Source organism: Podarcis cretensis (assembly GCF_951804945.1).
Source record: "Podarcis cretensis genome assembly, chromosome: 8".
In the NCBI taxonomy this organism is placed as follows: Eukaryota; Metazoa; Chordata; class Lepidosauria; order Squamata; family Lacertidae; genus Podarcis; species Podarcis cretensis.
The window spans coordinates 87,587,201-87,613,009 of record NC_137177.1 but is presented as its reverse complement, the minus strand read 5'-3'; the positions used below and the strand labels follow the sequence as shown (position 1 = coordinate 87,613,009).

The 25,809-nt window shown below is 47.9% G+C and overlaps 1 protein-coding gene across 1 annotated transcript; it reads left to right on the top strand.

Moving 5' to 3' along the window:
* Positions 1-738: 738 nt before the first annotated feature.
* DOK2 (docking protein 2) lies at positions 739-17,021 on the top strand. Its single transcript, XM_079987522.1, has 5 exons — positions 739-1,367; positions 4,427-4,708; positions 9,270-9,384; positions 13,205-13,383; positions 15,933-17,021. The coding sequence occupies exons 1-5, from the start codon at positions 1,305-1,307 to the stop codon at positions 16,752-16,754; spliced, it is 1,461 nt and encodes a 486-aa protein (XP_079843648.1). The 5' UTR covers positions 739-1,304; the 3' UTR covers positions 16,755-17,021.
* Positions 17,022-25,809: the final 8,788 nt, after the last annotated feature.

Genomic DNA, 25,809 nt, shown 5'->3' with positions numbered 1-25,809 from the left:
GGCTTCCAGCAACTGGCCTTCAGAAGCATTGTTGCTTCCAGCTGTAGACACAGAGCACAGTTGTCCTGGCTAGTCCATAGGTCTTCTCCTCCATGAATTTGTCTCATCCTCTTTTATAGGTATTCAAGTTGGAAGCCACCACTGCTTCATGTAGGTGTGAGTTCCATCATTGTTTTTATTATTACAGTGGTGCCCTGCAAGACGAATGCCTCGCAAGACGGAAAACCCGCTAGACGAAAGGGTTTTCCATTTTGGAGGTGCTTTGCAAAACGAATTTCCCATGAGCTTGCTTCGCAAGACGAAAATGTCTTGCGAGTTCCTGCGGGTTTTTTTTCCTTTCCCCCCCCCTTTTTCTAAGCCGCTAAGCCGCTTATCTGCCGTCAAGGGGCTTGCTTCGCAAGACGAAAAAACCGCTAGACGAAGAGACTCTCGGAACGGATTAATTTCGTCTTGCGAGGCACCACTGTATTATTATTATTATTATTATTATTATTATTATTATTTTATACCCCGCCCTTCCCGGTTCAAAAACCAGGCTCAGGGCAGCTAACGACAAATTTAAAACACTTTAAAACACTTAATTATAAAAGCAGCATAAAATACAGTATAAAGACATGAATAACAATAAAAACCAAAAATCATCCAGATAATCCCCAGGGCTATCTGGCTGAATTGGTCCTACTTGGGCCAGCAAGGCGGCCAGGGGAGAATTTTCTGTCTTACAGGCCCAATGGAAGGAGGTTAAATCCTGCAGGGCCCTGGTCTCATGGGACAGAGCATTCCACCAGGTCGGAGCCATCACTGAAAAAGCCCTGGCCCTGGTGGAGGATAGTCTGACTTCCTTAGGGCCCGGGACCTCTAAACTATGGTTATTCATGGACCTTAAGGTCCTCTGCGGGGCAGACCAGGAGCAGTGGTCCTGTAAATACGAAGGCCCTAAACCACATGTAAGCACTGCATGAAGATGTACTACCTTCCATCTGCCTTGAATTTTACAACCTTCAGCTTCATTGGGTGTCTAGGAGTTCTGCCGCTGAGCGAGAGGGAGAAACATTTTTCTCTGTGTACATATGGCACAGTGATCTGTGTCTTCAACTTCTGTTCTTCTTGATGAGACCGCAACCACAGGAAGCTGACGTAAAAACGCTTTTTAGAAAGAGAGAGAGAGAAAGGGTGGTGGAGGAAGGAAAACGGAGCCTTGTTGAGCAGTGTTGAGCGTGCAGTGCACCCACAGAGAGGCCAGGAGTGGGACCAAGGAGATGTTGTGAGTCCCCACCTGCTGCTGCCGCTGCTCCTCCTTGACTATGGAAGACACAGTGGTGAAGAAAGGCTTGCTCTACTTGCTCCAGCACCAGACCTTTGGGAAGGTGAGACTGGCTTCTCCTCGCTGAATGTTGGAACAAGGTGTTCGCAAAGATCTCTTTGATACCCAAACAATTTATTGTTTTGATGCATTTACATTCTTCATCTGAGCATATTAGCATGTCTTTTTAAGAGCAATATTTTGTCATATAATCATCAAAGCATTGCCATTCATTTTTTAGTTTTTGATTTGATTGCTGTCGTATGGATGCTGTTAATTTAGCCAATTTTAAATATTCATTTAATTTGAGAATCCATTCCTCCTTGGTAGGTAGTTCTTTAGCTTTCCGTTTAGATGCTATTGCAATCCTGGCTGTGGTGGTTGCATATAAGAAAATCCTTTTTTTCGATTTTGGTATTTCTTTTCCTAAAAGGCCCAGTAGGTAAGCCTCTGGTTTTTTCGTTAATGGGATGTTAAGCATTTTTTTCAACTCCTCATGTATTTCTCCCCAGAAGTACTTAATCGGGGTGCAGCTCCACCACATATGCAGTGTTGTACCAGCTTCCTTGTTGCATTTCCAACAGAGGTTGGATTTCAGTTTATAGATGTTTGCTAATTTGACTGGTGTTAAATACCACCTGTAGAACATTTTGATGGAATTTTCTTTTATTGTACTACAGGCGGTAAACCTTATATTTTCCTGCCAAAGTTTCTCCCTTTGTTCTAAATACATTGTGTGGCCGAAGTCTCGTGCCCATTTAATCATTGTCTCTTTCACTTTCATGTCAATCATGTCCAAATCTAGCAAAAGGTTATACATTTTAGATAGGATTTTTTTTAAAAAATAATGTTTCATGTATTAATGATTTCTCTTTAGCATAGCCTTTCTTTGAGTTCGAGATACCCAAACAGATTATTGTTCCATCTTTGCACCTGGCTCTGTTGAACCTGTCTATGGAAACCGAACAGGATTTGAAAAGCAAAGAACTGATTTCTCATCTCTCCTAACAGCAGCTCAGGGCAAACTCCATAAGGCCTTTCATCTTAAGAATTTGGATTGCTGGTGTTCAAGGGTTTGGCAAATTGCCCTTCTTGAATAGATACATTATAAACTAAAAATATCTAAAGGGCAGAGTGTGAAAATATATATATAGAGAGAGAGAGAGAGAGAGAGCGCGCATTATTTCATTTCTTATGCCAATTCTGAGAGTTGTGGTCATTCATTGCCACCAGTCAGGGCCAGATTTAGATTAGATGAGGCTCTAAGCTGTTGAAGGTAATGGGGCCCTTTATATATCCAGCTGTCCTTTGTCAACAACAAATTGTCGCTTTTTTTTGTGTCGAATATATGCTTATATGGTAATTTATGGACCTAATAGGTATCTAAAGCCATTTCCACATAACAAAATATGTATTTTCTCAAAGTAATTGATATAGAAATGAGCAAACCAGTGATATTTTAGCGAGCAGGAGGGGCCCATTACTTACATCATAGGAGCCTACACAACACAAAACACTGTTGCTGTATGTAGGTTTTACTTTATTTGTTTTAAATCTTATATTTTGGAAATGTACATCCAGTTGTTGTTTTTCCTTTAATTTTTGGGGGGCCCCCGAGAGAATGGGGCCCAAAGCTATGGCTTATACGTACTTTGGCACTGCCACCAGTGCATGTAAGACATTTAAGACTAGAACCTTTCTTCTCAATAATGATGGAACTCACAAGTGGGGAATGCTTTTATATTTATACATATTTATGATTTGTAAGTGGAACCTTTGTATGAGTTAATACTTTATTATTCCTTTGGAGCTCTGCTGGATCTGTGTATTTTTGTCCTTACAGGCTGTGATGCTTTATGGTTTACATTTTGTATTCCTTTTTGTTTTTGTTACGCTTGCACTTCTTCTTCTTCTTCTTCTTCTTCTTCTTGTTAATAAATTAATACAATTTAGAGACCGGCTAGAAGCTCAGGGATCACTTCCAGCAGGCTCCAGGTATCTTGCCTCTCCCGTCCTTTGAAAACCCTTTAAAAATTGCTCTGCTCCCTCTGAAATTTGGCCCCACTTTGCCTCCGAATGTATAAATTATTGTAACTCACCCAGGGAATTGCTTGATAAAGGGCAAATGAAAAATACTCTTAACGAAGAGAAAGAAAACAGGTGAATTTCTTCAACGCGCAGGCTGCACCCTGAATTCTTTTAAGGATCAAGCTGGATAGAGCCCAGCCTTTCCATAGGCAGGAGCTGAACACGGGGCTTAAACACACACACACACACACACACACACACACAAATACACAGAGAGAAAGAAAGAGAGAGAGAGAGAGAGAGAGAGAGACCCCAGTTTCCTTTCCCCCATGAACTTTCACATTTGCTCTTTTTCACCCTTGCTATTGTTATAAGAATTTTAAGGTCTTATATATAAAAAATAAATGTATAAACCATGTGGAAATACAGGGTCCCAAACCACCTCAGATTCGTCAGTTGTGGGCGTGTCAAGGCCCTGCCTGGAAATCTTGGAGAGATATTGCCTTAGCACTTCTTTCAAACGTTGTTGTTGTTGTTGTTGTTGTTGTTTAGTCGTTTAGTCGTGTCTGACTCTTTGTGACCCCATGGACCAGAGCAGGCCAGGCACTTCTGTCTTCCACTGCTTCCCGCAGTTTGGTCAAACTCATGTTTGTAGCTTTGAGAACCCTATCCAACCATCTCGTCCTCTGTCGTCCCCTTCTCCTTGTGCCCTCCATCTTTCCCAACATCAGGGTCTTTTCCAGGGAGTCTTCTCTTCTCATGAGGTGGCCAAAGTATTGGAGCCTCAGCTTCAGGATCTGTCCTTCCAGTGAGCATGCAGGGCTGATTTCCTTCAGATTGGATACGTTTGATCTTCTTGCAGTCCATGGGACTCTCAAGAGTCTCCTCCAGCACCAAAGTTCAAAAGCATCAATTCTTCGGCGATCAGCCTTCTTGATGGTCCAGCTCTCACTTCCATACATCACTACTGGGAAAACCATAACTTTAACTATACAGACCTTTGTCGGCAAGGTGATGTCTCTGCTTTTGCAGTATAGAAAGGTTTTTTTATGACTAGAGAAACAAACCTTCATGTACGTTTTTTCTCCCCCTCAGAAATGGCGGAAGTTCTGGGCTGTCCTGTACAGGGAAAGTGCCTGTGCCCTGGCCCGCCTTGAGCTCCTGGAGTTGGCGGAGAAAGCAAAGAAAGGGGAGGGCAGCCGACGGCTCATCAAGTTGGAGGACTGTGTTCAGGTGGCTGAAGCAGGTGGAGAAACCGGCAGCCCCAAGGAGACAGCGCCTTTCTTCCTGGAGACCACCGAGAAATGCTACCTGCTGGCTGCTGAGAGGGCCGAGGCGGAGGCCTGGATCCTGGAGCTGTGCAAGCATGCTTTCACTGTGAGGAAAATGGCACTCAGTAGTACAGGTCATGTCTCATGCAGAGGGAGGTGTGGAAAGCTGCACCTCATCATCCCGTGTGTGTAGCAGTTTAAAAGGTAAAGGTACCCCTGCCCGTACGGGCCAGTCTTGACAGACTCTGGGGTTGTGCGCCCATCTCACTCAAGAGGCCAGGGGCCAGCGCTGTCCGGAGACACTTCCGGGTCACGTGGCCAGCGTGACAAAGCTGCATCTGGCGAGCCAGCGCAGCACACGGAAACGCCGTTTACCTTCCCACCAGTAAGTGGTCCCTATTTATCTACTTGCACCCGGGGGTGCTTTCGAACTGCTAGGTTGGCAGGCGCTGGGACCGAGCAGCGGGAGCGCACCCCGCCGCAGGGATTCGAACCGCCGACCTTTTGATCGGCAAGTCCTAGGCTCTGAGGCTTTAACCCACAGCGCCACCCGCGTCCCCTTGTGTAGCAGTTTAGAAACTGCCTTTTACTGGCCCAGGGTCTGTCAGAGCACTGACGAAATGAAAATCCTTCTTCACACATAGTTAAACTGTGGAACGCCTTGAAGCAGGAGGCAGTGATGATGACCCCCAACCAGAGATGGCTTTCCCCCCTTCATTAGAGCACAATTTTTACTAATTTTAGAAAACTACCAGCTTTTAGGGATGCGGGTGGCGCTGCGGGTTAAAACCACAGAGCCTAGGACTTGCCAATCAGAAGGTCGGCGGTTCGAATTCCCGCGACGGTGTGAGCTCCCGTTGCTCAGTCTCAGCTCCTGCCCACCTAGCAGTTCAAAAGCATGTCAAAGTGCGAGTAGATAAATAGGTACCACTCCGGCGGGAAGGTAAACGGCATTTCCATGCGCTGCTCTGGTTAACCAGAAGCGGTTTAGTCATGCTGGCCACATGACCCAGAAGCTGTACGCCGGCTCCCTCGGCTAATAAAGTGAGGTGAGCACCGCAACCTCAGAGTCGGCCATGACTGGACCTAATGTTCAGGGGACCCTTTACCTTTACCTTACCAGCTTTTAGTACAGTTCCATGCAGTAGCTTCAATACAGGTGTACAGGGGCGCCGACTTATAAAAAATATTGGGGGGGCGGGGGCCCATACCGACTTATAAAAAATATTGGGGGGGGGCCCAAGACCTCCAAACCGCTGCTGCTGGGGGAACGAAAGGGGCGAGCCCCGGGCTGCCCCGACCTTAAGTGAACCTGTGAGGGCCCGCCCTTTGCGGCAGGCGATTGGCTGCCGCCGTGGGCGGTGAATATTAATGAGCTAGGGGGAATCCCCGCTTCTCGCGGGGCTGACGCCAGCCCCGCGAGATTCTTGATGGGTCGAGAGCCCGCAACCCCACCCCCTCTCTAGATCGGGAGTGGCTTTGTTTTTCTTAAATTATTGGGGGGGGGGCAGAGCCCCCCAAACGAATTTTTGAGGGGGCTCGGGCCCCCTCAGGCCCCATGGAGTCGGCGCCTATGCAGGTGTACAGCAACAGACAATGTCATAAAGAACAAAGTTAGTCAGTTAAAGGGAAAGATTGCAGGGAGGGTTGTGTATTTTTGCAAGAGTAAGAAGAAAGCAAGATGAACTAGGGAATGTATTGAGTTTCATTTAAACTAAAGCAAAAGCTCTGGAGAACGGATTTAAACAAAACTTATGCAACCATACATTGTGACATTATGTTTGGGAAAATAGGGAAAACACTTGTTGATAATTCTGACTGGAAACCAAAGATGGCTTTAATAGAGAATTAGACAAATTCACAGAGGAGGCTATTGTTGAAAGAAAAAAACTGCTCCTTTTCTGTTATGGGGTATCCAAGAGCCTGTATAGAGCCCTATCAGAAGGAGAAAATAACAGAGGCCAACCAGAGTATATTGAGAAGCTAGTAAGCTTCAACTTTATTAAACTGTTGCAACAGGATCCCCCGCTCACCCCACACAAGAGGGAGGAGAACCCTGAACAATAGTGCCCAAGCCCTTATATATACTTTTGAAATTGCCCACCCTGTAGCCCAAGACCACCCCCCAAAACATCATACATACATCACAGTAGGAGGTGGTCTACAGCAGAAATCCTGTCTAGCAGGATACCTGATAATGGTCGCTGATTGCTTTACCAGGGCAGCCTGGCCATTCTTTTGTGATGGTGAATACTTTAGTTCCTGAGTCCAGGTCACAGGCTCACCCTATTCATACACAAATACGCCCTAAAGACAGGATTTGCAAGCAAAAATAGAATGAGAAGGCTTTCCCCATTTGCCTCCCTCACTGCAGAGGAATATTTGAGGTCACTGGGAGAATCAAAATGGCTTCAGGATTGCTCTCCCTTACTATTTGAGACACTTAGTTCATATATTTACTGTAGATATGTGTGCATTTAAGAATATTTATTTTATATTTGAGACCTTAGAATTCTTATAATAATATGGATGGCTCCTAGCTATGGTGGCTGTGCTTTGCCCTCCACAGTTGGAGGCAGCAATGCGTCTGGACATCAGCTGCTGGAAACTGTTGTTGTGTTCATATCTGTGCTGATCCCGGGGGGAAGGTTACCGTTGGCGTAGTCAAAGTCCGGTCCTGGGTCACTAGCCTGGAATCAGTCCACAAGGAGCGGGGCGAGGTCCGAAGTAGGAAGCCGGGCGGGGACAGGAGCACTGGAGAGTCAGGTCTGGGTCCGGGCAGGAACAGGTACTCAGTAACGACGTTGCTCCCACAACCTGGGACCGGGCCGACTGGCCTTTATCTGTTCTGAGGCCAGGGGCGGTCCCGGCCCCTAGGCGACCCGCCTCTCTTGGCCTTAAGGCGAGCACCCCTCCTGGGAGAAACCAGTTCTCTTCGCCTCTCTGCCCTGAGCCTCTGCAGTTCAGGAGAGGCTGAAGGGTTACTGGGCCCAGGGGGAGACTCACCTGCAGGCACTGAGTCCTCAACCACCTCTGGAGCCAGAGTGGGATCACCTGGTGCCTGCTCCTGAGGATCCGGCACAGGTGCAGGCGCTTCAGAATCAAGGCCCTGCCCCAGTTCAGCCAGCCCTGGAGGCGGGGACTCCTGTGCAGGCTGGGATTCCTCTGGTTCATCCTCTGAATCGGAATCCCAGGCCATCACAATATCCTACTTCTGGGATTCCCTTTGAAGGGCAGCAGTTCTCAACCTGTGGGTCCCCAGATATTGTTGGATTACAACTCCCATCATCCCTAGCTAGCAAGGCCAGAGCTCAGGGATGATGGGAGTTGTAGTCCAACAACATCTGGGGACCCACAGGTTGAGAAACACTGCAAGGCATCGGCTTGGTCACCATGCGGACAGGATGCCAGACTAGATGGGCCCCCTTTGGCCCCATCCAGCAGAGGGCTCTTCTTATATTTGTATTGATATGTGAGAAACAACCAAAGCATGCACACATCCCTTTAATTCTAAGGTGTCAAAACAGTGAAATAAATGTTCATAAACACACATGGTGGGCACACACACATAGGTAAGGTAAAGGTAAAGGTACCCCTGCCCGTACGGGCCAGTCTTGACAGACTCTGGGGTTGTGCGCCCATCTCACTTAAGAGGCCAGGGGCCAGCGCTGTCCGGAGACACTTCCGGGTCACGTGGCCAGCGTGACATCACTGCTCTGGCGAGCCAGAGCCGCACACGGAAACGCCGTTTACCTTCCCACTGGTAAGCGGTCCCTATTTATCTACTTGCACCCGGAGGTGCTTTCGAACTGCTAGGTTGGCAGGCGCTGGGACCGAGCAGCGGGAGCGCACCCCGCCGCAGGGATTCGAACCGCCGACCTTTCGATCGGCAAGTCCTAGGCGCTGAGGCTTTAACCCACAGCGCCACCTGCGTCCCTACACACATAGGTACATCAGCCATAATTTCAAATGGTGCAGGAGAGCAATCCCGGAGCCATTTGGACTCTCACCTCAAATATTTCTCTTTGGTAGCAGGAAAATGCCTTTCCAGATAGTTGTTTTTCACTTGTAAATCCTGTAAATAAACAAACTGCTTGGAATGAAGGGGTTTACCTACCTCTCTGCAAAACCGGCATGGCAAGTATCTGTTAAGCAGAGCAGACCAGTCATCAGAGCATCTCATTTGTATCAGTAGGTGTGAATTTGTGAAAGGATTCGGGATATTTACCATTTCAAAAGGATGGCCCAGACTGATCAAGACAGGGCCATCAGCAAAAAAATCATCAGATATCTTGACAGACAGGAGACAAGCCACTTCCTCAAATTTCTGTTGTAGACTGCCTCTCTGCCTCTTTCTGTGACCTGTGTAGGATGCTTTTGGGTGGTCCTTGGCTAAGGGGCCTGGAAATTTCTGATGCCTTTTAAAGTTCTTTCACACCTTTGTTCAGTGTCCTCGCCTCCTACCTTAGGTGTTGAGGAGACTTTTGTTGCAACAGGAAAATAAAGATCTGCCTTGCTTTAACAGGATCCTGTCTCACCTGATGCTTCTCTGAGGTTCCTCTGATGTGGAACTTGGGGGACCCTTGAGTCCCTTAATGGGGAGCTGGGCTGTAGAAACCACACACACCGCTGTTTTCTGGTAACAATATGTTCTCTTTGGGTTTTAGAGAAGCACTGAAGACTGGAAAGTGATGCTGGAGAAGGAACTCCTGAAGGGCAAGGCCACATCTCCCACTGCTCTCTCCATGGCAGAGAATTCCCTGTACAGCACCACCTGCAAAGGTAGGAGAGGAGAGCAGGAGACCCCGAGTTGGGCAGGGAGCAAAGAGGAAGGGGCTGCCACCATCGAGAGTTGGTGCTTGTGTTGTGAGTCAAGGACCCGCCACCTGCATAGGAGTATAATAAGACACAAAGACACATTATTTTAGGTTAATGGGCAAAATTAGGCCACAACTTTTATTGGTTACAGCATGTGAGTAGTATTGGCTTAGGCACTGGATGAAACAGCAATAGCAGACTCCACCCCGAACAGCCGGGAGTCATATCAGGGTTAATAATAATAATAATAATAATTTATTATTTATACTCTGCCCATCTGGCTGAGTTTCCCCAGCCACTCTGGGTGGCTGCCAATCGAGTATTAAAAACAATACAGCATTAAGTATTAAAAGCTTCCCTAAACAGGGCTGCCTTCAGATGTCTTTTAAAGATAAGATAGCTGCTTATTTCCTTCACATCTGATGGGAGGGCGTTCCACAGGATGGGTGCCACTACCGAGAAGGCCCTCTGTCTGGTTCTCTGTAACCTCACTTCTCACAATGAAGGAACCTCCAGGAGGCCCTCGGCGCTGGACCTCAGTGTCTGGGCTGAATGATTGGGGTGGAGACGCTCCTTCAGGTATACAGGACTAATGGGAGGAGCTTGTTGATGCAAATACAACTGGAAGCTCCCCCATGACGTCACCAGGGGTCGTGCCATGGCCCTAGCCACCAGCAGAGCATTGGACAGGATCCACGACCGCCGGAGTCCTTTAACGGAATACCCCAAAGAGGAGGGGTAGATGATGGCGCACACCCAATCCTCCAACACAGCACACATATTCCAATGCCTAACCGCCGATGCCAGAAAGTTGTGACGAATTGCTATGAGGTAGGCGGAAAAACCAAGAGGCTGGTGCCAATTTGCATAATGGATAAAAAAGTCCTATCAGGCCCCTTGGGCAACCAACCGAAGTCCATAGCAAGGTCAATATGTAAAAAGAAGCTGACCTAAGAGGGAGGGAGGGAGGGAGATCTGAAGAAAGCAGGAACAGACTGGGAGCAGAGCGCTGCGGTGGCTGTTTAAATGCAGCTAGCCCCGCCCACCAGCCAGCCCTATTAGTCAGCTGGAAGTCTTGGCCGCGGCAGCAGAAGCAATCAGGAGCAGGGAACTGAGCGCGCCTCCCTGCCCCAGTGGGAAGCTGCTCCCGCTCACAACCCCTCCCCTCTGGGAGGAGGAGAGGCCTTGTAAACAAATTGTTTACAACACTTGCAAGCAGATTTATGTTTAGCTGAGATTCCTGCATTGCATGGCCCTTTGGCGGGCAGGTGGTCCTTTCCACTTCTACAATTTCATGATTCTGTGTCGGGGGAAAAACCGAAAGGATCAGCTCTACATCTCCAGCTGCCCAACACTACTCTTAGAGCTCCAGCATTTGAACCAAGACGATGTTCTGTTCTCCTTGGAGCTCTGTGCTCAAAGGTGGGGGCTAGGCATGCATGCTAGTGATGTATGGAAGTGAGAGCTAGACCATAAAGAAGGCTGATCGTCGAAGAATTGATGCTTTTGAATTATGGTGCTGGAGGAGACTCTTGAGAGTCCCATGGACTGCAAGAAGATCAAACCGATCCATTCTGAAGGAAATCAGCCCTGAGTGCTCACTGGAAGGACAGATCCTGAAGCTGAGGCTCCAATACTTTGGCCCCCTCATGAGAAGAGAAGACTCCTTGGAAAAGACTCTGATGTTGGGAAAGATGGAAGGCACAAGGAGAAGGGGACGACGGAGGATGAGATGGTTGGACAGTGTTCTCGAAGCTACCAGCATGAGTTTGACCAAACTGCGGGAGGAAGTGGAAGACAGGAGTGCCTGGCGTTCTCTGGTCCAGGGGGTCATGAAGAGTTGGACACAACTAAATGACTAAACAACAACAACAACAGGCATGCATGCAGCGTGCACCACAGTGGAGCCTATCTTCCAAGAACTGGCATGTAAAGTGCTCACTCTGGCCGAGGCGGCGTCATGGAAAATCTGCCTCCGCCTTAGCTCTCGCTCGCCCTCTTCCTGACTGTGGTTTTGCGGGCCGTGCAGGGCTCTCACTGATGCGGCTGCCTGATACTCCCCAGGCACTTATCGTCCCTTCCCCATTTCCTGCCCTCCTCCCTCCCCCCACTTGTCCTTGTTATAAGAATTTAAGGCCTCAAATATATAAATTAAATGTACAAGGCAAACATGTACATAAATACATAAACCACATGTCTGAAACAGTACAGGAAGACAGTCCTGAAACCATTTTGACTCTCCCAAACTGACCAAATGTTTCTCTGCAAGCAGGGAAGAACTGAAAAAAAACCTCCCCATTGTCTCTGTGCTCACAGATCCTGCTTTAAGGGCACATTTAAGGTGTGAATAGGGTGAGCCTGAGACCTGTGACCTGGATTCAGAAATTAAGTAGTTATAAGGTTCGAATCCCAGCGACGGTGTGAGCTCCCGTTGCTCGGTCCCTGCTCCTGCCCACCTAGCAGTTCAAAAGCACGTCAAAGTGCAAGTAGATAAATAGGTACCGCTCCGGTGGGAAGGTAAATGGTGTTTCCGTGCGCTGCTCTGGTTCGCCAGAAGTGGCTTAGTCATGCTGGCCACATGACCCAGAAGCTGTACGCCGGCTCCCTCGGCCAATAAAGCGAGATGAGCGCCGCAACCCCAGAGTCGGTCATGACTGGACCTAATGGTCAGGGGTCCCCTTACCTTTACCTTTAATAACAAAAGAGTGCCCAAAACCCAGATAATGCAAGCAGGTAACCTGCCAGGCAGGAGATAAACAACACACTCAGGATTCTGTTTTAGACCACCTCCTTCTGTGATGTATGTATGATGTTTCTGGGGATGGTCTGGAGTTTGAGGGCAGGCAATTCCAAAAGTCTATATAAGGGCGGGCACACCTTTGTCCTGGGTCCCTCCAGCCCCTCCTGTGTGTGGAGGAGCATCCTGTTGCAACAGCTTTAATAACAATCAGGCTTACTAGCTGCTTTGCTTCTTAACATTCTCTGGTTGGCTTCTGTTATTTTCTCCTACCGATGGAGAACCTACAAAGGACTCTATAAGGGCTCTTGTGTACCCCATAAGGGAATAAGGCCAATTGTTGTTGACAACACCTTCAGTGTTCTTGGGCAGAACCTGCACCTGAGAAAGCGGGCTGGGGGCAGGACATTGGAAAGAAGCCTGCGATGACACAAAATGCCATTTTATTTCATTAAATTTATGCGCCGCTCGATTGTAAAAAGACAGAGAAAACTTTTCAAAGCAGGTTTGCCATGAGAATAAAGCAATAATTTTTTTTTAAAAACCCTCTTTAAAACATTCAGAAGATAAACTCAGCATTTAACTAAAACATACAGCAGAATACTACATGTCTGGGCTGGCTTCTCTAAACAAAAATGTTTTTTAGCAGGCGCTGAAAAGGAGCACAGAGAAGGCACCCGCCCCATGGCAATAGGCAGGGAGTTCCAAAGTGTGGGTGCTGCCACAGGAAAAGAATGGGGCCCACTTGCCACGATGGCTATGAAATCATGCTTCTGAAAACCAGTTGCATGTGTCCCATTAGGGCAGTCATAGGCAAACTCAGCCCTCCAGATGTTTGGGGACTACAACTCCCACCACCCCTAGCTAACAGGATCAGTGGTCAGAAATGATGGGAATTGTAGTCTCAAAACATCTGGAGGGCCGAGTTTGCCTATGCCTGCATTAGGGCATCTGGTTGGCCAGTGTAAGAACAGGATGGTGGACTAGATGGGCCATTGGCCTGATACTGCAGCCAGGATCTTTTTAAGTTCTTATGTTTCCTTCCAGCTGCTGAAAGGAAGTTTCCCGTGGCCGTGAGGGCAACAGAGGCCTCTGAGCGCTGTCAGATCTGGGGCATGTTCTTTCTCTGTGCCAAAGCGGATGCCTTGGAACTGCGTGACAAGCAAGCGGGGGAAGTGATCTACACCTGGCCGTACAAGTTCCTGCGGAGATTCGGTCATGACAGGGTAATGGCTGTGGGGTGTTTGTCTCAGGCGCAGCACATTTCAGGTGTGCAATGCCAGACAGTTGCTGTTCCTAAGCAGACTTCGTGGTGTGGATAGGAAGTTGCCAGTGGCCTGGTATTGCCTCCTTTCCATTGACCATGCCTCCCAGATGTGCCTCCTTTCCAGATGTGTTTCTATTGCCTGCCTCCTTCCTGCCCCTTCCTGGTTCTTTGGGGGGAGAGGGTTGTTCTGCTCACCTGGTTTTCCACTGACACTGTGTGCCCGCCTCGGGCGGCAGTAGGAGATGCTACGCCCCTGGGGAAGCAGAGGAGGGAGCCAAGATAGGAGCCAAGTCTGTGAAATGGGTGGTAGTGGGGGAATCATGATGTGCTGGTCCCGTGGGTTACCCATGAGGCAAGGTCCAAGTCCGGTCCGTGGTCAAAGGTGCAACGTGGAGGCAGTTCGTAGTAGCTGAAGCTGGGTGCAGGGCAGGGAGTCGGGTGAAGTCAGGAACAGGCTTGCAAGCAGGGAGCCAGGGCGGGTCAGGAGCTCAGGCAGGAAAGCAGGACAGGGTTCAGGCAGGAACTGGCAACCAACAGTGTTGCTCCCGCAACTTGGGACTGGGGCTGGCCGGCTTTTATCTGCCCCGAGGCATAGGGCGGCCCCGATCCTCTGGTGACTCGCCTCTCCTGGCCTGGAGGCGAGCACTCCTCCTGCGGGAACTTAGTTCCCTCCGCCTCTCTGCCCTGAGCCTCTGCAGCTCAGGAGAGGCTGGAGGGTTACCAGACCCAGAGGCAACCTCAGCTTCCCCTGACGGGGCTGAGAGTGGAGCACCTGCAGGCAATGGGTCCTCCATCACCTCAGGAGCCAGAGCAGACTCAGCTGATGCCTGCACCTGAGGACCCAGCACAGGTGAGGACCCTTCAGGCTCAAGCCCCGACTCAGCTGGTTCTGGAGGCAGGGAATCCTGTGCAGGCTGGGATCCCTCAGGTTCAGCATCCGAGTCTGAATCCCAGGCCATCACACATGATTTTGCAGAAACATTTCCTGTCTTTGGAGGAAGTTTTGTGTCAGCTGGGTGGGGCTTTCCTGCCCCCCTGCACTCTGCCTCCTGCAGGATGCCCTGAGTTTTTCTCTTCCCAAATCCCAGGGAAGGAACCATGCAGAAGAATAAGTCTTGTATTGCAGGGGTTTGGATTAGATGACCCGTTGGGCCTCTTCCAGCTCTATAATTCGGTGTTTGAGTTCTTTAGGGTGATGTCTTGGTGCTGAACCAGATGTTAAGATGGAGGACTGTGATGGGAACTCCCATCTCACAGTTTCCTGGTCCTACGTCGTATCTGCCACCCAACCTTGACGGTCCTAAGTCTCACCTGGCTTTTCCCTAGCAGAGAGGAGCATTTTAAACCCCACGGGAAGCAGTGAGGGCCACCAACTTGCATAGCTTTTAAAGAGGATTGGATAAATTCATGGAGGAGAGGGCTATCGACGGCTACCAGCCATGGTGGCTCTGTTCTGCCTCCACAATTGGAGGCAGCAATGCTGATGAATACTAGTTGCCAGAAACCACAGGACGGGTTAAGTTTTATTGGGCTCAAATCCTGCTCATTGGTTTCCCAATAGAGGCATCTGGTTGACCACTGTGAAAGGGGAAGCTGGACTAGATCCAGCAGGCCTGATCCAGCAGGCTCTTCCTATGTTCTTAGAAGATGGAGAATTATTATGGGAGCTCCCAGCTCCCAGCCTCCTGGTCCCATTGACTCCCTCCCCCATTTTTTATTAGTTTTCCAAATTTATAACAAACAGAAAAAAGAAAATCAAAAATCAAACAAGCAAACCAACAAACATTTAACCTGATTATAGTAGTTCCACTTTTGTTAACATTGTTAGGTGACTTCCTCAAACCCCCCTGGCTGAGTTTCCATATAAATCATTGTAACAGTTTTCCAAAACTATTTTCACATAAAATTTACTTGGTCAATTAACATCTTTCTTTCTTTTCATTTTTAACTTTAACATAGTGTTTTACACATCACATTTTCAAATCCTAGGCCCATTTGGTACTCGCAAGTAATTCTATTTATATTATCTTAACATATTTAGCTAAATAGTCTTTGAATTTCTTCCACTCCTCTTGGTGCTCCTCCTCCTTCTGGTCATGAACTCTTCTGGTCAGGTTGGCTAGCTCCCAAAAATCCATCATCTTCATTTGCCATTCCTCCACTGTTGGTACTTCTTGTAGTTTCCAGTTTTTGGCCAGCAAAATTCTAGCTGCGGTTGTGGCATACAAAAACAATTTAACATCTTTTTTGGGCAATTCCAAACCTATTATTCCAAGTAGAAAGGCTTCTGGTTTCTTAATAAATGTATATTTCAACATTTATTCAACAGCTAGTTTTACAGGGGTTAAGTACCATCTATACATCATTTTCACCTGGTCCCATTGACTCTCTTCTCACCTTGATGGGCCTCACCTGACTTTGCCCAGTAGAGAGGAGAATTTCAAGCTGCTCGTCCACTTGTCCCTCCCTACAGACTGACCCCAGGAGACCTTGTGTTTCTTCTCCTAGGCCTTCTTCTCCTTTGAAGCTGGGCGGAGATGTGCCTCTGGAGAAGGCAGCTTTGAATTTGCCACCAAGCAGGGCAGCGAGATCATCCAGGTCATTGAAGGTGCCATCAATGCTCAGAGGAATTCCACCAGTGCATCTTCAGGTGCCACCCTTCTTGCCGGCCCCGCCAGTCCAGCCAAGCCTGTCGAAGGTGCCCAGGGAGGGAAAGCCAACACGCTGGTAGAAGGGCAGTCATTCCGTACTGCAGGCACCAAATCCCTCTCCTTCGAGTCCACCTGGCAAGGAAGACCAGCGAAGGGCAGGTTAGTCAAGCCCACGGCCAGCTGCCCTCTCTCCAGCACCAACTGCCCCTACATGGAGGGCTCTGATGCCCACCCCAGGCGAGAACCCCAGCAGGAATCAATGTCTGAGTACGCGGAGCCATTTGATGCCATCTCCAAGTCGTTGCGAAGCTCAGGTGGCAGCTGTTTTCCCCTGCCTAGCGCCGAGGAGCCACCGGGGGCAGCAGGCTTGCATGCCAGGACCAGAAGGTTGGGCCTGTCCCCTGCCTCTCTGGGGCTGCACCACATCTATGATGACCCAGAGGGTCTGGCCCACCTGGTGTACGATGAGCCCCAAGAGTTCACAGGGGATGCCTGGAAGGTGCAGGCCATTCCCGAGGACCCTGTGGGCCACGAATACCCCTACAATCCAAGCTTGGACGACTACTCTGTGCCTAAGATGGCGGCAGCGTATGCCCCCGTGCAAGACCAAAATGGGCTTGGAGAAAGTGCATATGATCAGGTGATCTTGAGCCTCAAGAACAAGAAAAATGCACAATGAAAGGAGAGGATGGATGGAATGAATGAAGGAAGGGGGTGGATGGGAAATGAGAGGATCGCTTTGTTTCATTTGTTGTGGGAGATGAGCCAGGGTGCAGCCTCCCTGCCTGACCTCCTCTCAGAGCTCAAGCACCGTATTTTTCGCTCTATAAGACTCACTTTCCCCATCCTAAAAAGTAAGGGGAAATGTGTGTGCGTCCTATGGAGCGAATGCAGGCGGGAGGCTCTGCTCAGCGCTCCCTTTAAAGAGCCGCGTGGAGCATGTGTGCGGCTCTTTGGGGAGAAGGGCTGCCCTTCTCCCTCCTCAGGAAAAAGCCCCCAGGAGCCGCACGCTCTTTAAAGGGAGGACGGCTCTTGGGGGAGCCTTAGCCGCACGCAGCTGCCCAGGAGAGGCTGTGCGTGGCTATCCCATAAGCCAGGTCAGCAAGCAGGATCACTGCGCAGCGTTCCCGCTTGCTGTCCTGGCTTCTGGGAATTCAGATTTTTTTTCTTGTTTTCCTCTTCCAAAAACTAGGTGCGTCTTGAGGTCTGGTGCGTCTTATAGAGCAAAAAATATGGTATGTTTATAGGGGAAGTATGCTGACCCTTTGTTGCGACCTCTAGGATAATCCAGGAACAGGGATTGAAGTTGCTACAAAAATGGTATTATACTCCTGTAAGGTTATATCATATTACAAAATCTGGAAGTAAGAATTGTTGGAGGAAATGTGGAGTGATGGGATCGTACAGTTATATGTGGTGGGATTGTCCGTTAGTTAATGAATTCTGGAAACAGATTGGTATAGAAATATCGGGAATTCTGGGTAGGAAGGTGGGAATATCTAAATTAATGGTTCTTATTAGTCTGAGTAGCACCCAGTTAAAAACAAAAGAGGAATGTAAATGGGTAAAATGGATGGTAACTGCAGCCAGACAGGTTATAGCGAGTAATGGGAAAAATGCAGAAGAGTTAGGGGTGAACCAATGGAGGAAAAAACTGAATATTATAATTCTAGCATATCTAACTGTGAAGATACACAGAATGAAAGGGTTTAAGGTCAGTGAGAAAGAGGAGGATTGGTTTGAGAAGATATTGAATTATTTGGGTACGTCTGAACAATTTGGGGCAATTAAAATGTTAAAAGTCAAATAAACCTTGTGGATGGAGGAGTATTAACGTATATAAAATTGTACATATGGTTGATTTGGATATATTATTGATTATGTATACCCAATGTATCAGCCGCCTGGGGGGGGGGGAGGTTCACTGTTTCTGGTTTGGTTGTTGGTAAAAAAATAAAAATTTTAAACATTTTTTAAAAAAGAAGTATTCTGGCCATCATTATTGCAAGAAGATCCAACTGAGTGGGAGAGAGCAGGCTTGCTGCAATTTTGAAGGCTGTGTGCCATGTGATGAATTATGCGCCAGTACGGCTTTCCTACATGAAATATATTAAAGGGTGAAGACTATGATATATAGCTGCTCTGCAAACACACATAAAGTTTTTCATTCTGCAGGGCGCTTGCCTTCCACTTGTGGCTCAGCTGACCTGAGGTGAAGCCAAGTTCTGCCTTGAGCCACCAAGAGGCCTTGGTCTCTCTTCCACGCTTCTGAGCTGCTCCCACTCTGATGGTTTAGCATGTCGCTCTTTCTCTTTCTCCCCCTCTGGAGTGGTGTCTGGGGATCTCTGTGGAGTTCCTAACTCTCGAAAGAGACTGCTAAAAAGAGTAGAGAAAGCTAAAAACCATTAAACACCTATAAAAAGTCTTTAAGTAAACAGTAATAGTGCCACTGTATTCTGCTCTGGTCAGACCTCACCTGGAGTACTGTGTCCAGTTCTGGGCACCACAGTTCAAGAAGGACACTGACAAACTGGAACGTGTCCAGAGGAGGGCAACCAAAATGGTCAAAGGCCTGGAAACGATGCCTTATGAGGAACGGCTAAGGGAGCTGGGCATGTTTAGCCTGGAGAAGAGGAGGTTAAGGGGTGATATGATAGCCATGTTCAAATATATAAAAGGATATCACATAGAGGAGGGAGAAAGGTTGTTTTCTGCTGCTCCAGAGAAGCAGACACGGAGCAATGGTTCCAAACTACAAGAAAGAAGATTCCACCTAAACATTAGGAAGAACTTCCTGACAGTAAGAGCTGTTCGACAGTGGAATTTGCTGCCAAGGAGTGTGGTGGAGTCTCCTTCTTTGGAGGTCTTTAAGCAGAGGCTTGTCAACCATATGTCAGGAGTGCTCTGATGGTGTTTCCTGCTTGGCAGGGGGTTGGACTCGATGACCCTTGTGGTCTCTTCCAACTCTATGATTCTATGATTCTAGGTATGTCTTCACTTGGGACACGGGTGGCGCTGTGGGTTAAACCACAGAGCCTAGGACTTGCCGATCAGAAGGTTGGCTGTTCGAATCCATGCGACGGGGTGAGGTCCCATTGCTCGGTCCCTGCTCCTGCCAACCTAGCAGTTCGAAAGCACGTCAAAGTGCAAGTAGAGAAATATGTACCACTCCGGCAGGAAGGTAAACAGCGTTTCCATGTGCTGCTCTGGTTCGCCAGAAGCGGCTTAGTCATGCTGGCCACATGACCCAGAAACTGTACGCCGGCTCCCTCGGCCAGTAAAGCAAGAGGAGTGCCACAACCCCAGAGTCGGTCATGACTGGACCTAATGGTCAGAGTCCCTTTACCTTTACGTCTTCCTTGTTGAAAGGACAGTCATGTTGGCATTACACAAACGGGCCACCACAGAAAGTCTCCTTCCCATGTCAACAATCGTCCTGTAAGAGTCAAATTCAAAAAAAAAGGCCCTTGTGTTGGTTCAGAAATTTTGGCCCCAAGCCACCTGGAGCTTTAAAGAGGATCTTGTGGAGAGCAACTAATGAAGAAGTAAGTGAGGGGTGGGAAATGTATGATCCATGGGCCAAGGAACTCAAATTAGGCACATGAAACCATTTTCTGAAAGCCACCATCCAGCTGTCAGTCAGCTGATGTCACTTTGATAGGTCAGGGATATCAGCTGATGAGCGAGGATCAGTTATTTGTTGGTTGCACTCAGCGATTGCCCATCCAGGAGTTAAATCCTACTCAGTTTGGCAGGATTCAATGCAAACTCCTTCCTGAGCAAAACAGGTTTAAACAGTTGCTAAAACAAAGGTTTCCTCCCTCTGTTTTAGCAGGGCCTGCGAGGAGCTTTGAAGTTCCGACTTTGGGTCTTCAAAGCACCCAATCCCCCAATGTCATTGTTTATTTACTTACGCATTCATAATTCACATTTTCATTAAAAAACAAAATCAAGGCAGTGCTCATATATATACAAATCAGCAAAAAGCACCCATAAAACATAGTTTAAATAATCAATAAATACTAAATGATTAACGAGAAAATTAATATTGCAAACTCACTACATCTACAGTAGAATGGTTCTTTAAAGGCTCATTTCAAGGGGGGGGGGGAGGCCCCAAGGGCACCAGGGAGGGGCTCTGCATGCACATCCCACCCACTGAGTATTAAATAGCTGTCAACTTTTCCCTTTTCTTGCAAGGAATCCTATTCGGGATAGGGAATTTCCCTTAAAAAAAGGGAAATGTTGACAGCTATGGAGTATTATGCTGGTGACTCCTGACCTAGGTAACAACCACTTTGGAAACTTGGACTCACATCTGATAGTCTTTGCCACTTCTACTTCCTCTTCCATAAACCTAACAATTCAGGAAATACTTTTCAAGATTATTTTTATTTTATTTTATGTACAGTCCTTTCAACAGAAGACTTTACATCCAAAATAAACCACAATACAAGCAAAAACATGACTCACATATTCTTCCCAAATTCCCTTGTTTTTCTACTCTTTAATGTTAGTCTTCTTCTTTTAACTCCTTGTTCTTAGCCTCTTAAATCACCTATGTATCCTTAACAATTTTCCAAGTATTGCCCTATGCCTCCCTCACTCCGACCCATTGCTTCCCTTCACCCATGTGCGATCTTCTCTACATAATATTGTTTCTCGTTGTGTTAATTAAAGTTGTATTTATTGTTTCGCATATATTATTATATCATCTTGTATCCTTGCACACTTTAGCTATTGCATATTAAATCAGAGCTCCAATCTCAGTTCTTTCCATGGAAAGTACTTTTCAAGATTATGGCCAGGTGGCTGTCAGGAGCTAGTAGGACTTGAACCCATAGCCTGGCATATGTGTGTCACTGGTGGTGAGCTGCAGGTCTGCAGGATGCTTCATTTACCTGTCAGGAGTTCAGCCTACACTCGAGTAGGACCCTGGCAGAGACACATGCCCGACTGGCATGTTCCCTCCCTCCTGGGTGATCGTTCAGGAGCTTCAAAAGCTTTCTTCAGCCCGAACATCACAGCGACCGATGCCAACAGACACCAGCATACTTAGGGATCCGCAGAGTCTGCGCAGTTGCATAACAGACATCAGCAACTCAGCATTTTTGCTAATCTACTTTATTTACATATAAACACACACGGAGCACTGCAACATGGCTCCCTCTCTGTCTAGCATCAGACAGCAAAGAGAAAAAAGTACAAAGGACAATAGTCCCACTTTATGGAACACAGTAACACAAACATTCTGTCTCCGTCACTTCCCACTCTGGAGTCAAAACATATACAGTGGTACCTCGGGTTACAGATGCTTCAGGTTACAGACTCCACTAACCCAGAAAAAGTACCTCGGGTTAAGAACTTTGCTTCAGGATGAAAACAGAAATCACGTGGCGGCAGCAGGAAGCCCCATTAGCTAAAGTGGTACCTCAGGTTAAGAACAGTTTCAGGTTAAGAACAGACCTCCAGAACGAATTAAGTTCATAACCGAGGTACCATTGTACTGTCATGTGATAGACAAAAATCCCATGACTGCAACCATGGAGCAGGAATTCTAACATTACCATCCGAGGCAGTGAAGGAGCCACAGGCCCTGGAGTGACTCTGCCCCCACTGCCCCAGCTGACCACTGGATCCTGCTGGACAGGAATGGGTAAAGAAGACTTCCTGTTCCAGGAGTGCAAAGATCTTGCAGAGCTGTGGGGTGCCCCTGTATCCTTTGCCTGCTCCTTGGCCCTGACCTCTGATTCCATTTCCAACAGAAGCTGATCTCCACTATACCTTGAGGGTACCAAGTTGACCTGGTGCAACTTCTGCTGCCTGGCTTATCTATACCTGCTGCCTATGGCTCAGCCTTGATGATGGCACTGAGCGCCCCATGTTTTGTCGGCAATTTGTGGAAATGGGATTTAAACATTCAGCACCACTGGACCCAGCAGTGCCGGATTTACATATAAGCTAAACAAGCTATAGCTTAGGGCCCTACTCTCTTGCCCCTCCCCCAAATTTCACTATTAATATACAGTGGTACCACAGGTTACATACGCTTCAGGTTACATACGCTTCAGGTTACAGACTTTGCTAACCCTGAAATAGTGCTTCAGGTTAAGAACTTTGCTTCAGGATGAGAACAGAAATCATGCTCCGGCGGCGCAGCAGCAGCAGGAGGCTCCATTAGCTAAAGTAGTGCTTCAGGTTAAGAACAATTTCAGGTTAAGTACAGACCTCCGGAACGAATTAAGTACTTAACCCGAGGTACCACTGTACTAAGGGATGTGGGTGGCACTGTGGGTTAAACCACAGAGCCTAGGACTTGCCGATCAGAAGGTCAGCGGTTCGAATCCCCGTGAAGGGGTGAGTTCCAGTTGCTTGGTCCCTGCTCCTCCCAACCTAGCAGTTCGAAAGCACACCAGTGCAAGTAGATAAATAGGTACCGCTCCGGCGGGAAGCTAAACAGCATTTCTGTGCGCTGCTCTGGTTCGTCAGAAGCGGCTTAGTCATGCTGGCCACATGACCCGGAAGCTGTACGCTGGCTCCCTCGGCCAATAAAGCGAGATGAGCACCGCAACCCCAGAGTCGGCCACGACTGGACCTAATGGTCAGGGGTCCCTTTACCTTTACTACCACTGTACTCTTAATTGTATTTCAGTTCACTTTGTTTTTACTTTGTTTACTCAGTTTTACTTTGATAAAATACATATTTTGTTATGCGCAAATGGCTTTAGATACCTATTAGGTCCAATAAATTACCATATAGCATATCTATTCAACACAAAAAAAACAGTGACAATTTGTTGTTGACAAAGGACAGCTGGACATACAAAGGGCCCCATTACCTTCAGTAGCTTAGGGCCTCATCAAACCTAAATCCGGCCCCGGGACCCAGTTGGGAGCTTGTTCATCAAAGAGGTCCTACAAACCTGGAGAGAACTAGTCTCACACCCACTGATGGTGGCAGAGAATTTTCAGTCGCAGCCAAATCAAAATCAAAAAACTAGGTTGGATAAAATCTGGGAGTCCCAGTACAGTACGTGGCAATTTTAGTGCAAATTAAAGGAAGCATATATAAGCATCCGTCTCCAATACAGTGACATATTTCTTGGGGAAATTATCATGGTTCGTTAACTAAGCAGACTCGAGGAAAAATCTTTGTGGCAGACCAGAGCAGTTACAATTATGTTCTTGTGCTGTTGGGTATCTTCTGTGCTGCCATTCAAACTGAGCTTCCAGAGTACGAGAGATCCCACAAGTGCACAAACTCTGGGATTTGCTCCCACTGGCAATAGTGATGGCCACCAATTTGGATGGCTTTAAAAGGGGATTGGACCATTTCATGGAGAAGCAGAAAGCTTTTGGGGATCATCTAGGGCTTATCCAAACTGACCCTTTGCCCTAATCTTTCCAGGCAGTCCCCCACTTTCCAGGTCTCCCTTTTTTCTGTGTGTCCTGCTACTTTCCGTAGGAATATCCACCGCCCACCACTGAATCAGAAACAATAGCAATCCACAGAAAACCCAATTGTCGTTTGTTCAGATTTGGCAGTAAACTGAGTTTTCCCAGGGAAAGTGGAAGGACCAACAAAAAAAAAAAAAAAACAAAAACTGCTCGGACACCGTTGGTGGTAGCCAAATATGCTTGGTGAAGGGATCTCAAATGACTCAGGGGCAACGCGGAACATCCAGAACCAAAATACCTGGAGCCTGAGAGGGTTAAATTTTGGAGTCATAAAGTTATGGATGGAGTGAGTCTCCTCATTTGGGACTTTTTAGTTTAGAGATAAGGCAAGGATAATAATAATAATAATAATAATAATAATAATAATAATAATAATAATAAATAATAATACTACTACAGTGGTACCTCGGGTTAAGTACTTAATTTGTTCCTGAGTCCATTCTTAACCTGAAACTGTTCTTAACCTGAAGCACCACTTTAGATGCACTGGGACAACCGATCTCAGTGATCACGGGTAGGAGGAGGAGTTACGCTAAGACTAGACCATGTCATTAGAGAGGGGGCAGGTTTAGTCGTTATCTGAGTACTATTCCTGCCTCCGGGTCTGGTCCTGACCGGATGGATACTAGAATCAGCAAGGGATACCCACATGACCTGAAGGTGCTGCTGTGCAATGCCAGGTCAATGATTCATAAGACCACTGCCATCCATGACTTGATCATGGATGGAGGACTTGACCTGGCATGTGTAACAGAGACTTGGTTGGATGAAGCAGATGGGCCTGTCCTTGCCGCTGCTTGTCCACCAGGTTTCTCTTACACACAGCAACCCAGGTCATGTGGGCGGGGAGGGGGGGTTGCAGTGATTTTTAGAAAGTCATTAGTTTGCACCAGGCGTCCTATTGGGAAGACCCAGTTTTCCGAGTGCATGTTCTGGAAGTTGGGCAATAGGGGCAGTACAGGATTCCTTTTGGTGTACCGACCTCCCCGCTGCACCAAGGATTCCCTGCCCGAGCTGCTTCAGGTCGTGGCGGATGTTCTCCTGGAGACACCCAGCTTGGTTGTCCTAGGGGATTTTAACATCCATGCCGACACGACCTTACAAGGGGCGGCTCGGGACTTCGTGGAAAGCATGGCCTCCATGGGGCTGTCCCTGAATAAGTCTGGCCCAACCCATAGCCGCGGGCATGCCTTGGACCTGGTGTTTACCTCTATGGATGTTGGTGATCAGACACTAACTAAAAGCGAAACGAAAGAAGTGCCATGGTCAGATCACTTCCTGGTGCAACTGGACTTCTCTGCGACCCATCCCCTCCGCAGGGAGGTGGGACCAATTCGGATGGTCCGCCCCCGCCACTTAATGGATCCAAATGGTTTCCAGAGAGTGGTAGGGGATGCTTTATCCCATGTTGATGGCCTTTCAGCTGATTCCCTGGTGGCCCGCTGGAATGTGGAGTTAACCAGGGCTATTGACTGTTTGGCTCCGAAGCGCCCTCTCCGATTGCATGGAGCCCGGACAGCCCCGTGGTTTTCCACGGATCTGAGGGCAATGAAACAATCGTTGAGACGGCTAGAGCGCCGGTGGCGGATAATCATTCCAAATCTGACCGGACACAGGTTAGAGCTCAACGTCGAGCCTACCAAGTGGCGATAGCGACGGCGAAGAAGAATTTCTTCACCGCCTCTATTGCATTTGCAGAAAACAGCAGCAGGAGACTTTTTCAGGTGGTTCACAATTTAGCGGAACCACCTGCAACATCGGGGCCCAGTACGGGCCACATGTTCTCCTGCAATGATTTTGCAAAGTTTTTTGCAGATAAAATCGCTCAGATTCGGGAAGAAGTAGACTCCACCGTGGGAGCAGGACCGGGGCGGGAGAGTGCTAGAGTTCTGTCTAGTCAAGTTGAGTGGGATCAATTCCAATCTGTTACCTCCGAGGATGTGGACAGGCTGCTTGGACGAGTGAAACCAACCACCTGTCTCCTGGATCCTTGCCCATCCTGGCTTATAAAAGCTAGCCGGGAAGGACTGGACGATGGGCTTCGTGGGGTGGTGAATGCTTCCCTCCGTGAGGGAGCCTTCCCAGACCTGCTGAAAGAGGCGGTTATTAAACTGCTTCTTAAAAAACCATCTTTAGATGCGGCCACGATGGCCAACTACCGCCCAGTCTCAAATCTTCCATTCTTGGGCAAGGTGATTGAGCGAGCGGTTGCCGAACAACTCCAGGCACGCCTGGAAGAAGCGGACCATTTGGATCCCTTCCAGTCGGGATTCAGG

What these genes read in the sequence shown, in the direction of transcription:
- DOK2 (XM_079987522.1), top strand. Translation starts at nt 1,305, where the DNA reads ATGGAAGACACAGTGGTGAAGAAAGGCTTGCTCTACTTGCTCCAGCAC. An exon ending in GTACAGCACCACCTGCAAAG is followed by an intron (nt 9,385 to 13,204) that starts GTAGGAGAGGAG and finishes GTTTCCTTCCAG; the next exon opens with CTGCTGAAAGGAAGTTTCCC. An exon ending in GGAGATTCGGTCATGACAGG is followed by an intron (nt 13,384 to 15,932) that starts GTAATGGCTGTG and finishes TTCTTCTCCTAG; the next exon opens with GCCTTCTTCTCCTTTGAAGC.